Source organism: Sceloporus occidentalis, unplaced genomic scaffold (genome assembly GCF_023333645.1).
Source record: "Sceloporus occidentalis isolate IW3139 unplaced genomic scaffold, rSceOcc1.0.p SCAF_2, whole genome shotgun sequence".
Taxonomy (NCBI): domain Eukaryota; kingdom Metazoa; phylum Chordata; class Lepidosauria; order Squamata; family Phrynosomatidae; genus Sceloporus; species Sceloporus occidentalis.
In genome coordinates this window covers 13,314,384-13,328,194 of record NW_028316982.1, presented here as the reverse complement: position 1 = coordinate 13,328,194, position 13,811 = coordinate 13,314,384, and the positions used below count along the sequence as shown (strand labels likewise).

General features: G+C 41.4%; 1 protein-coding gene across 5 annotated transcripts in view; it reads right to left on the bottom strand.

Moving 5' to 3' along the window:
* Window positions 1-10,126: 10,126 nt before the first annotated feature.
* The window catches only part of LOC149317984 (PEX5-related protein-like), a 218,018-nt gene continuing 214,333 nt past the window's right edge, over window positions 10,127-13,811 (bottom strand). For all 5 annotated transcript variants that reach the window (XM_089508780.1, XM_089508778.1, XM_089508779.1 and 2 more), the window contains one exon: window positions 10,127-10,727. In XM_089508780.1, coding sequence (XP_089364906.1) covers window positions 10,523-10,727 — 205 coding nt within the window. In that variant the 3' untranslated portion in view covers window positions 10,127-10,522. The remainder of the gene's footprint in view (window positions 10,728-13,811) is intronic.

Sequence of the window (13,811 nt, the reverse complement as noted above, 5' to 3'; positions counted from 1 at the left end):
CCCTGATGCCACCAGTGTCAACAGATGAGTGTGTCTTGTGTACCCAGTGGGTCCAGGGTTGGTGTTGGAAAACTGGTCCTTGAAATTTGCCTTTCACTGCCCAAAAGTCTTTGTGGGTTTCTCAGTGGGAAGTCTGTATTCTTGGACACATGGTCCTAGATCTGCCAAAATGGCTGACTGTACAGTAGTGTCCATGATTATTGACACATTTCAGGGAAAGGCAAGTGATAAGAGCCAGGGCCAGGTGCTTTGTGTTTATTTTTTGCCTTGGGAACTTCTCAGGGGACTGCATGGCCTGGTAACCCTTCACACAAGGCAGTGTCCAGAAGTCCATTTCTAGTTTTGAAAAGTATTTTCTCACTGTTTAAACAATGCAGGGGTCCCTCAATCTTTTAAAATTGTGAATCATCACTCAAGGAAGCTTTCAGAAGAGTAGAACACACTTTCGTTGTTTGTTTTGTCAGAAAAAAATGGTGCAATGTGCCTTCAAGTTGTTTCCAACCAACAGTGATTTGTTCCTCTGAGGGTGAGAGAGTGTGACTTGCCCAAGGTCACCTAGTGGGTTTCCATGGCTGAGTGGAGATTTGAACCTTGGTCTATGCAGTGGGAGCCAGCCTGGTGTAGTGGTTTGAGTGTTGGACTATGAATCTGGAAATTTCCACCTTGGCCATGAAATTCACTGGGTGATCTTGGCCAAGTCATATGCTCTCAGCCTCAGCGGAAGGCAATGGCAAACCTCCTCTGAACAACCCTTGCCAAGAAAACCCCATGATAGGTTTACCACGGGGTCCCATAAATTGGAAATGTCTTGTAGGCACACAACAACAACTCCAAAGTCATAGACCAACACTGACAATGGTTAAATGCTTCTCCTGGACATACGGGCTCAAAGATGACAGATACAGCTATACAACTAGTTGGCAACAATGATTTCCTCATCCCTCACAGAACAGTCTGGTAGAGTTGCAGTTCAGTGAATGGGCTAGAGCAGGGGTAAGCAACCTTTTTGAGCCGGGGGCCGGGTTGCTGTCCCTCAGACAATTGGGGGGGCCGAAGCCAAAAAATAAACATTTTTTTAAAAAAATGCTAATATAAATGCATGTTTCTGAGGCTTCTATAGACAATTGACCCCCCCTTGCCCGCCGCTTGCCCCCCCTTGCCCGCCTCCTCCAGATAGGCCAAAGGCCCTTGCGCAAGAGGCCAAAGGCCCCGGCGGCAATCGGTGGCAGGACCAGGCTGGGGCTGGTCCCAAGGCCTCGCCCGGCTGCATCCGGCCCACGGGCTGCAGGTTACCTACCCCTGGGCTAGAGACTAAAATGTGCAAACCACAAAATGTTTGGAAGAAAATGATTACAGTTAAACCATTTTTAAAGGTAAATGAAGTGCAAGCTAATCTTACTCTGTTTCATCATGATAAATTGATGAAACTGGATGTGTTATACTCTTTCCTCTGCCTATATTCAGAGACAGTCCTAAATCTGAATGGTTTATGTTCCACTGCATGGAATGACTTGGGTGGTACTGCATTCTTCAAAACATGCAAGCCATATCTCCTCCAAACCATGCCAGCTGCAAGTGCTTTATATTTTTCTGTCCCTTACTTCGACAGTGGAACACACTCCCTCGGAGTGTGGTGGAGTCTCTGTCTTTGGAGGTCTTTAAGCAGAGACTGGATGGCCATCTGTCAGGGATGCTTTGATTGAGATTTCCTGCATGGCAAGGGGTTAGACTGGATGGCCCTTGTGGTCTCTTCCAACTCTACGATTCTATGATTCTATGACAACAGTTCCATTAGCATGTTCCACTGGCTTATCTTTAAAACAGAGGTGGGCAAACTTCAGGCTTATGGAATCTACTTTGCATTTGTATTTTTACCATAGCAATAAGGCCCACCAGCTAGAGCGCAAAACAATAGCTGGAGGGTGCAAGCAGATTTTCCTTCAAATGCAAAATACAAATTCAGGGGGAAGATACAATTTTCATCCTGTGTTCTACACACTGAAAAGTCTTGCTAATGAAAGTGACAGATATTTATGCTTACTTCCTTCAACACCATTCCAAAACTGAACAGAGATCCTTGTCAATGGGAACCTATGACTACAAGTGAGGAATATTAAGGGTAAGAAATGAGCAATTAGTCAGTGGCCAACCATGGAAGATTGACTGATTATTTATTTATTTAGGTAACAAATATTTTCTTCAGCGACTGGAAATCTGTAACCCTTCTAGATTGGCTTCAAATCATCTAGAAAATTATTTTGCTCACCTCTGTTTTAAATGAGTCAAGCGGAGAATGCAAATGAAGATAAATATTTGCTTTAACAGTCAATTGTGCTGCAGCAAAGGGAGCATGTATTGCATGTGGAAAAAGTTACTCTTCAGATTACTGCTCCCAGAATCCTTCAACCAGCATAGCTAATGCTATAATCCAGGGGTAGGCAACCTGCGGCCCGTGGGCCGGATGCGGCCCGGCGAGGCCTTGTGACTGGCCCCAGCCCGGTCCTGCCACCGATTGCCACCGGGGCCTTTGGGGGGCAATTGTCTATTGAAGCCTCAGAAACATGTATTTATATTAACATTTTTTAAAAAAATCAGCAAATTTTTTCGTGTGTCCTCCATTTTTTTAAAAAAAGTGTCTTCCATTTGAAAATTTTGTCCTACATTTGTCCTGGTTTATTTATATATTTAATGTTTTTAAAAATTATTTAATTATTTATTTTTTGGCTTCGGCCCCCCAGTTGTCTGAGGGACAGCAACCCGGCCCCTGGCTCAAAAAGATTGCCTACCCCTGCTATAATCCAATAAATAAATAAATATTTAATAAATTCTCAAGTTTACTTCCTATTTATTCTGGCTCTTGTTTTTTTGTTAGCTGCCCTTGAGTCAGTCTCGACTCACGGTGATCCTGTGGATGAGAATTCCCCAGGCTGCCTAATCTTCCATGGTTTTACTTAGATCTTGTAAAGCCAGGCCCATGACCTCCCTAATCTGGTGTGCAGTCTTCCTCTCTTTCTACTGCCTTCAACCTTTTTTGGCTTTTCTAGAGTCATGTCTTCTCATGATGGGGCCAAAATCCGACAGCCTCAGTTTGATCATCTTGGCTTCCAGGGAGAGTTCAGGCTTTATCTGTTCCATTGACCCATTTTATTCAGCTACAAAGTACCTCCCATTGACATTCCCTCCCAATGATGGAGATTGCTTTTATATTTGATGCTCATCCAAAGATAAATTGAAGGACCCCCTGCCCAAAGGCCTTAGTCACAAGTTGAATGGAACCATATCTCCATCTTTCCATTGTTTTGGGTTGTAATGAGGTTACCAACTGGACAGGAGTGGCGTGTGTCTTTAAAAGCAGTTTGATGTACAAAAATTAACAGGTGAAGCCAAAAGAAGACCTCAAAGTTCAGCAAGAATAGAACATATCTAGCCATTATCAAAGACATGATCTGACCAAGACCCCTATCAGTGTAGATAATGGCCAAAATCCTAAATTAAGAAGATGGAGTGTAAGTTTATGCCCACAGTTAGGCAGTAGTTGCACATGCTGTCTCACTATTGAACTGTGACATTGTGCAACTGACTCTACAACCAAATGCACTTACACACCTGAATGTGCAATGTACAAATTTGCAGCGGAACCATATGTGCAATTCTGTTTCTGCAGTCCTGAACTGAATGGCAACTTTTTGACATTGAACAAAAACGTCCTGCCACTTCCATAGGAGAATTTACACATGCAAAAGATACCAATAGGATTCTGGCCCACATTATTTAGAATTTACTTTGGTGTGGGACACATATTGGTTTCCATGTCAATGGGGTAATGAACCCACTCTGAGACCAGGGCGGATTACAGACCACTGAAAAGCAGTGGTCTGCTGCTGCCGCCGGTTGCAGCATCCAGGAACCGCAGCAGCCAAACGGCACGGTTCCCGGATGCTGCAAAGGAGCGCGAAAATCGCGCTCCTTCCTGGGCCCCGGATGTGATGGCGCGAGGCGCTAGTTGCACACTCGCGGTGTCATATCCGGGGCGTGACGTGCGGATGCAGAGCATCCGCTACATAAAGATGGCGGCGGCCGTGTGGAACGGCGTCCGCCATTTTGTACGGACTCTGTGCTAGGGTTAGGGGCGTCTGGAAGAGACGCCCCTTTCTGTAATGGGCCCTACTTTATCTAAGGTGCTTTGGGTTATTGCTCAGCATCATCCACAGCTACTTTAAAGACTGGACTGAAATCCAGAGCAGATTCACCTTCTCACTGATGTGTGAGAATTTCCCATGCTTTCATGCCATAGTCAGAAATATAATCACCTGCAAATTGCTGCAGATAAATCAGCTGTTAACAAACTAACTACAATTCAAGGGTAGCCAACAATAGCCTTTCCCAGGCTTTGACATCCTCCTTGACCAATGTTTTCTCCTTTGATAAGAAACTGTATAAGGCCCAGTTAAATATCCCAATGCCACCATGTTAACAAGCCTGAGCTTAAAACCAATTGTTAGTCCCAGCTAGAGTAGACCCATAGAATCACTTGCACAATACTTATGTAAATCTCATTAATTCAATGGGTCTACTCTAGTTGGGATTGACAAATAAATTTAGACCATAATCTCCTGAAAATCTCTATAATCTGACAAAGATTAATGAAATATCCTCTGCCAGAAGTAACTGTATACCCCATTTGTTTCTTTTGTTCTGGGGTATATTGGTTTCCGGCTTTGTAAAGTCTTTAGGCTTATTCTCTGCCTTTATTTGTTCAGCCATGCAGAGGAACAGTGAGTTTATGAGAGACAGATCAAAGTGGGCCTTGATCTTATTGGTGCCTGAAAAGTCCAAAATGCTGCCCATGCCCCTATGTGGCAATGACTGGCAGTTTGCTGTCCTTTGTTTGCAAAAATTGCTACCTGAAGAGGCCACCTACTGTTCCTTGTTACCAAGTAAATAATTCACTCCTCTCATTTCAAAACTTCTCATGTCACTTTGCATAATCTTTCAGCCCCAGTTATCTAATGAAAGCAAACTGCTGCTTGGCATATTGACTTTGTTCGCATAATGAGTGGCCGAGCCATTGAGACATGCAGCATGCTTTTGCAGTAACAGATTGTTGCTTTGGTTACATGCATTATACCTGTAGCACAACTGTAGGTGTTAAATATGGCCGCATGCAATGCCTGAGGCTAGCTATTTCTTTTTCTTTTTTTTTACCCCCCCTTTTTTTTTTAAACAAACTTTCACAATTGTTAAGGGGGGAAATTACCATATATAGTGGTACATTTGCTCACTTTAACTTTTCTTTCTGTATAACTTTTCTCTCTGTATTCTCTGATTTCAATTAGTCATAACAACGGTTTTTAGTGGGAAAGAAAAGGCCCATAAAGCATAAAAAATTGGGTTGTTTTCTAAAATAAAATAGAGATAGCATTTGACTCTGTTGAAATAACTGGTCAAACTGAAAAATGGAAAACAGCAGGTACTGAGTGTACACACATGTGACACTTTAAATGGCGAGGCCACCAGAAATCGCAACCCTGTGTTGAATTTCTCCTCTATTTATATTCTTCCCTTGAATCAGATTTATCCATGTTATTGTTTTACCTTTTCACATATTATTACCTGTGGAGGCAGGAGAATGCCATGGTTATGTGCAATCAATGGTAGGCAGAACAAAATGTTGACATAGGGGTGCCATTTTGAGTGCATGTAATTCCTGCACCAAACAGCAGCTCATAAGTTTCAGAGTTAACTTAAGTGTCCAAAACTGTCTCTCAAAAAGGATGCAAATGAATAAGGAGATGAGGCTGTTTTTAGTCCCCTGGGTTTGGCCCTAGATTGCTGGACTCTAGACTCAATGTTATAATGGGAATGAGAAGTACTTGGAACAAACAGGCTTTCGCAAAACAGTGCTGAGTGAACTCATCTTCTCAAAATTCTCCTTCCATTTTGTGAGGTGAAAAGCAGGTGCCTTCCCAAATACTTCCCAGAGGAACAAATTCCTCTGAATGGTTTCAGAGACAGAAGACCCTTGTCATGAGAAGCCACTGCTAGTACAAGCAGCATCCTTTTTCTAGATTTTCATTTTGCTGCCACTGTAAGCATTTCATTTCCTTTTATGGCAGCCAATTTTGTCTTCCTTACTGGACATCCCTTATTGGATATGGCATTCTTGATTATTTGTATGTTAAGAGGGAGGATGGCAGCTCTCACAAAAAGATGGTGCAGAATAGCAGAGACTTCACTATGGTAGAAAATTAAATTCTGATGTTTCTTTTGTGCTAACTTGACTTGGAAATGGAGTCAGAAACCTTTCTCAGTGTTAAATAAACCTAAATCGTGGGGCTGGACAGGGAGGTATTGATAGGCTAAATTGATATGACATGTTCACATGAAAGAGGTTTCCATCCTGTCGTCCTATTATTATTATTATTATTATTATTATTATTATTATTATTATCCTTTATTTATATAGCGCTGTAAATTTAATCCTATGCCAACACATTATTGCTATGACCTACTAAACATGAGACACAAGCAACAGGACACCAGTGAAGGTAGCCAGTTGTTCTAGGAGTCCTAACATAAAGGTCAAGCAAACAATATAGTATAGTGGTTAAAGTATTGGACTGGAACTTGGGGAATCTGGCTTCTAGTCCCATTGAGCCCTGAAATTCACTGGGTGAATCTGGACCAGTTGCTTTGTGTCTCTTAAATCTGACCTACCTCACAGGGTTGCTGTAAAGATAAAGTGGGGAGAAGAAGAGCCATGAGAGCTTGTACTCACTGGAAGAAAGGTTGGATATAAATATAAATGATTAATAGTAGAATTCTTCTGAAAGCCAAATTGTGTATGATGCTAAATACATCAGTATTCATTTTGATAGAGAGAAAAGATGCCCCTCGTACCAGTGGGACATTTAAAGGTTGACATTTTAAGGGGTGCCATTTTTCAAGTCCATGTTTGCAGGAGAAGGAGTCCTGATAGGAATCATCATCTTGTGGCTCATTTTATATATTTAAAGGCAGTCACTACCTGAAGCAATGTGTCTAACACTGCTTGGTTTGACCCAGGGCTTTTTCACACTGCCCAAATATAGCACTATGAATCCTCTTTATCTGCCATGGTAATATCCTATGGAATCCTGGGATTTGTAATTGGAGAGGTGTTTAGAATTCTCAGCCAGAGCATACAAATACTTCACCAGACTACAACCCCCAGGATGCAGCCATGGCCATTAAAGTGGAATCACAGTGCTGTCACTGTGCAGTGTGAAAGGGCCCTTAAACTGATGTGCTCTTGTGCGACTCCTGTCCATTTCAATGGGACCATGACAGAAAAACCTCCTGTAAGATTATACTGATGGATTTCAAGCACTGTCTCTCAAGACAGGATTCTCCTTTTAGCCTTTTCTGCAACCTATCTGGTTATTCTAGAGTAAGCTCTTCCCAGCAGTTTTCAGTCTTGCCGGTGAACTGTTGCAGCTTTGTGAGCAACTGAAAAAGAAAAAGAAATGGCAGCAACGGAGTTTGTTCACAAGACATAAAAACAAATGGCCATTTCCGCTAGACACACAGTGACAGCATAATGACAGCTGTGCAGAGAGCATCGTAACTTCATTGTGGAGAGAAGGAAAAGCAGCAAGATGGATTGGATCATTTCCATCTAAGTTTTATTGCTGTCTGTGAGATCTCTGCTTTTTTCTTAGGAACATTTTGCTCCCCCCCCCTTGTTCTCATGCTGTGTTTTTGAGACAGCAGAGAATAGACAGGTCTATTAGTATCTGTTGGCAATGGCCACAAATCATAACCTACCTCAAGACTTGAAAAAGTTACTCTTTTTGAGCTATGACTCCCTGGGTCCTTACTTGGAGATACCTGGTGTTCTCTTTTGGACTTTAGTCAAGTACTAACTAGGCCTGGTCCTGTTTAGCCTCTGAAGCCAGAAGAGATCCAGTGTGTTCAGGGTGAGATGCTGGAGATATGGTAACAGACACATATATGACACTATAAACCCTCATAGGTTTATAGGAACAGGATAAAAAAACTTTCATAGTCTGTATTATTTTCTGAAGATTCCAATTTATTGATGATTAGCAATAGATAAAGGATTCTGGTTCTTGTTTTGGATTAGAAAAATATGCCAGCCAGCATGGCTAATGGATATGGGATCTCCGGAGTTGTAGCCCAAAAAGTAACTTTCCCATCTCAATGAGAGACCTACTGAAATCAATAGACTCCAATGCCTGATTCACTGTTCTCATTCATTATATGGAGACTGTTCACTTCCCAATGAACCTGGAAGGTATTTTCAGACCCTTTAAGGAGCAGTGACTGGGGAGTTTAGGGCTGGATCTCATAGGGTGTATGTACACTGTAGAAAATAATGCAGTTTAACCATTTTGAGTGTTGTTGCTCAATCCTATGGAATCCTGGATTTGTACTTTTACAAAGTCTTTTGCCTCTTCTGCCTATGGGTGCAGGTGCTCACAAAGCTACAAGTCCCATGATTCTGTAGGAATCTGGAGCCATGGTTGTTAAAGTGGTGCCAAACTGCATTATTTCTACAGTGTAGATGTACCCGTAATCAGCTTAGGTGGTGAGGAATTTTGGAATCTAGTCTGCAAATGTTTTAACATTCATTCCAATTTCTTTTCTTCTTCATCATCTTTTTTGTTAAAGCACCCATCTGCTCATTTTCTTGCTGAAGGACAAGGGAACAGATGTGTTCTCTTTCATTGCTGACATTTGTATTCTATTAATCACCCTGCAATAACCTTGCCTTATGAGACTGTAATTTATTACCTCTGTTTGCCTTTTTAAATAGTAGGATAGCAGAAAAGTCTGTTGTGGGTTGCGGAAACCCTATGGGATCTTCATCACAACACAGCTGATTCAATATCTTCCATTCCTAAAGTCAAAGTGTAAAAAAAGTCATGCATTCCCCTCCCAACCCCAGAATACAAACAAACCAAAAAGCTAGATTAAAGTGCATACGTTCATAGAATATATGTTGTGAGCTCGGCTCAAAACAATGTGCACGGAGCACAACAAACATCTGTGCAGCCAGCTGCTGGACACCCCAGTTGCCTCTGTCTGGCCACTCCAGCAAAGTTTGGAAAAGTGACTTTTTAGATTGCAATACCCAGGCTGTACCAGCCATCCATGGCCACCAAGGATTCTGGGAACTGTTCACTAAAAGAACATGTTTTCTAAGCTTGGTACCATATCTATGGCTGACACAGGCTGGCATCCTGTTGGTGCATCACATTAGCAAATGTCATGCAGTGCTGGTGTGGGAAGACAGACAAAATCTGCCAGCTCCATGTCAGTCTATTTCTCCAGCATGCTACTTCCTTCATGGCTGTTGCACCAATGGAGTTTTCCTTCTTGCAACCACCATCAACATCTATACCAGTGTGGTACACCAACAGGATCTTTGCCATTGTTTTAAGTGCTTGATGGAGGGGAATGAAGCATATTATAGTTGCCTGTCAATTGCACAATACATTCTCCTGACCCTTTTGTGGGCCATCTCTGTAGCAATCTGAACCTGTTAGGTAACCACAAATGGCTTCCAATGCAACATTCCTCCAAAATCACTGAAAATAGATGGCTGAAAGTTAAAGCTCCCAAAGAAATTAACTCTCAAAGATAAAGGGGTGTGGAATTTTGAAAGACAATACGCGGATCCAGGAAGGTGGAAGGGATAGAGGTGCACCCAGAGACCTGTCCAGGGCGTCCAGTTAGGGCCAGCCCTAATCATACCTATCCCAACCTCTAGTGCAAAGTACAATGTATGTTTTCACAACATGCCGTAAAATATACTATTTGTCCTGCAAATTTTCCATGTGCAGATTTTTTTTTCTTAACTTTCATGAGATCTTTGCTATAGAAGGCTTCATAGGATTAGACTCCAGATTTCCCCCCAAAAAACCTAGATAATTTTTTTTAAAGCTCTAAAGGATTGCCTGTGAAATATATTGATGGAGTAAACAGAGCTACTCTAACATGCATGTACCAATGATCGTATTTGTGGAAAACAGATCTTGAGAAGAAAATTGTAAGCCATCACCCTTCCCCACCAATGTTTCTTTCAATGCGAGGGCAGCAGATTCAATGGTTTCGTAGGTTCCTAAGAAAATGCTACCCAATGCCCTCCTCTAATACGAACTTCTGCTTATGAAGCACAATGTTCAAAGCATACTTTCTTCATATAGATACATGTTGTCAGGAATATTCAGGTGAAGTTTTGTGATCCAAGTCTGATCTGTATGATGGTAGCTCTTCTTTATTTCACTCCATTACAAACACTTGAGCGAGGTGGTATTTACAAAGTTTTGTGCTTTTCAACTTTCTTTTCTGAAGATCTGCTGGAATCCTGCAGAGTCTTTTTGGTTGGAAAGCATCCAAGCAACCTTTCTCTGATCAACCTGGGAATTTAAAGATATTTCTTTTGCTGAATCGATAAGATGGTTTCTGAATTTTGAAGGACTTGATGTGTGTGTGTTGTTTGTTTGCATGGGTGTGTTTAGGGCTCAATGTTGAATGCTTTTAGTAGAATATCCAGGTCACCCACATTAGCAGCCTGAAAAAGTTCTGGCTGGTCCATCATAGACAAAGCGATCCGGAGAGCAGCCCAGATATTACCTGAAATTGCAGGATGAGGAACATGCTGTTGATTCCGGCTCTTTCGTTGCAAATTGAGAGCCGTCAGGAAATTGCTCACTGCCTCTCTGTGGTATAGAAGAGAAAGAAACATGTCAAAACTGAGGAAGAAGGACCAACACTTTTGGAGTCTCAGAATCTCAAACAACAATATGTCATGGTTCAACTTGAGTACTTCTGTGGTTCTACAGCTAGCATCCTTTTGGTGATGGACAAAGTTGCAAGTCCAATTTATGCTTGCGTAACTCACTTCTTTGGTTGTTGCAGAAGTTGGAATTCTCTACCAACCGTGCAATGACCAAAATCCCCTTCCCCCAAAACCACCTTTTCAGGTGCTTCTGCAACCCACTGCAAATGCCAGTTTACTGGCCAGTGGAGAATGGGTGGTGCTGGTAGTGGAGAAACATCCAACTATGTTCCTGTAGCAAGATGAACAATTATATCACACTCTGGGAGCTCTGGGACTGCTACAAGGTCCCAGAAGATGCTTTAATTATTTGCCCAACGATAGGAACATAGCTGGATGCTGCTTCTATTGGCCAGTAAATGGCCATGTTGGGGGGGGGGGTCTGAGCAGTTTAAAAGGTGGGTTTGAGGTAGTGAGGGGGACACATACTGTAAGTCCAGCCCAGGAGCTTGGCCTATATTTCATTCCAGAATCTTCTCATGTAAGGCAATCCATTTAAAACAAGGATGAGCATCATGTGATTCCTCAGGCCATTTTGGCACCCTCTTGACCCTCCCAATTATTTCACTCAAATTTAGAAGCAAAACACAAAAAAGCATGAAAGAAAGTAGCAAATACATGGTTTAAACAGCTTTTTGTGATTTGCTGCTGAGATGCATCAGGACAAGGATTTCCAGTTTTTTAAAATATAATTTTCTGCTTTCCTTGTTGAAACTCTTCAACACAATTTACTGAATTCCAGCAATATGGTGGTAGGGATATGCAAACTCCATGGATAGTTAGGGAAGGACCAAAAGTGGCCTCTGGATTCAAGAAAGTTGCGCACCCTCTGTTTAAAGCATTAACTTATTTTATCCAATGTGGAGAGACGTTGTAGCACCTTTGAGACTCACTGAAAGAAAGAAATTAGTTAGTCTCAAAGGTGTCACAAGATCTCTCCACATACTGATTCTACAGACTAACACAGCTATATCTTTGAACTTTTTTATCCAGTTAACTGTAAATATTCAAGAACCCTCCTGCAGCCACATACTCTGAAATTACAACCCAATGCATCTTGAATTGCAGTCACCTTTTCCTCTTGTCAAGTTACATATAAGTTAGAAGCAGATTTAGTATGAAATAAAGCCTATGGAACTTGATATATAGGGAGGAATTCAAAAATGAGGCACTGTACTGCTGAATGGGCAAAAGAAGCTAGTTTTGTAGACAGTTGACAGTGGGTTGGTAAACAAGACCAACTGTTGTTTCGGGTGTATATTTATGTTCATTCTTTGCTCGAACAGTTTGTGTATATTTTTGAAGCAGAAACCTACCAATGATTTTGATTATAGATGAAGTCTTATGAGGAACTGTTTAAGGAGCTGGGCATATTTAGCACAAAGATGAGAAGATGAAATGCAGCCATGATAACTATCTTTAAAGACCTAAAGGGCTGTTATGCAAAAGGTGGAGCAGTGCCTTGTATTTTATAATCACAGATGGCAGAACAAGAACTAATGGCTGAACACTGCAAGGAAGCAAACAGTGGCTGAACATTAGGAGAAACTTCCTAGTGGAAGAACTGTTCAGACTTGCAGATTTCTTTAGGAAGTCATGGGACCTCTCTCACTGGAGTTGCTTAATTTGAGGCTGGAGGTCCATCTGCCAGGGATGCTTCTAGCTTCGTGGATGACCTCCGAAGTACCATCCAACTCTAAAACTCTGCTATTTTGACTTAAAAGGGAGCTATAGCAACCTTTGCAACATAGCATATACATCAACATTTTTGTGTCTGTGTGTGCACATGGTGGCTTGTTCCAATGATCAATGACTGTATAGATCTTGAAGTTCAGGAGACTGTTTATCAAATTATGGTTTTCATTTTGAGCTGTAGTCCGGACAAATAAATTCTTTAATCTGATTAGAGATGACAGTGGGATGATTGTGCAACTGACAATGAACGATTGCACTTTCTGTTCTATGAAAGAACCACTGTAATATCTCAAGCCTTAGTTTATCTTGTTCCATTCCAGTGGGAAATCATGAGAGAAAACTAATTGTCCTCAACTCAAAACACTTTGATTTATATTTTAATGAATTATTGGATGTGTGTGGGATCTGAATATGAAAGGGTGATATTCTGAGTTGAATTATTTTATATCAGAAGATGCAAGAGAGGCTTATGTCAGAAGCATGTATTTTCAAAGAATATTCTTAGCATCATCTTCGAACATTGAGTTGCATTGAAATACTGAGGATGTCAAATATGGAGCTCCCAAAGGACAAGCTTTTAAGAAAGAGACAGAGCAAAAGGGGGAGCAAAGTAGTAATACAGAGTTATGATAGTCCAGAGTATACTCAAACATTATCTAATTTCTGCCATAAACTTTGATAAAGTCTGGAAAGTTATTGTCACATTCCAACAGCATATCAATGCTCTGGCTGAAACAAACCTAATAATGAACACAGCTTGGTAAAGTTACCTCTTTGGACTACAACTCCCTGAATGCCCCAACTCACATGGCCCAAACAGTGGCAATTGGTATGTCAAATGCACGTACTTAGTAGGAAGCAGAGCTTGGATATGTTACTTTTTGGACTACAACACCCAGGCCCTTCATGCTGGCAGGAAGATTCTGGGTTTGGTAAGATCAAATAAGGAACTTTCCAAGGTATAAATGAAAACCACGCTGGGGGAAGTATCACTCTTTTTCAAAAATCCATATTAAAGTTATATCTTTTCTTAGGCCAACTAATTCCATTCCAAAGTCCTGCTACTGCTGATATTGAGTACTTGGTATTGCCCCATAATGAACATCTGATGTTTCTATAGCAGGATTAAAGTACAGCAAATAGCACTTTAATCCTGCTAGAGTATTTGGCACAGGAGAAGATAGCAGGACACACATGACAGAACTATCAACAACACTGATGCAATGTGAAAATAGATCAAGGATAGGGCATGTATAGTCTAGATGTTGTT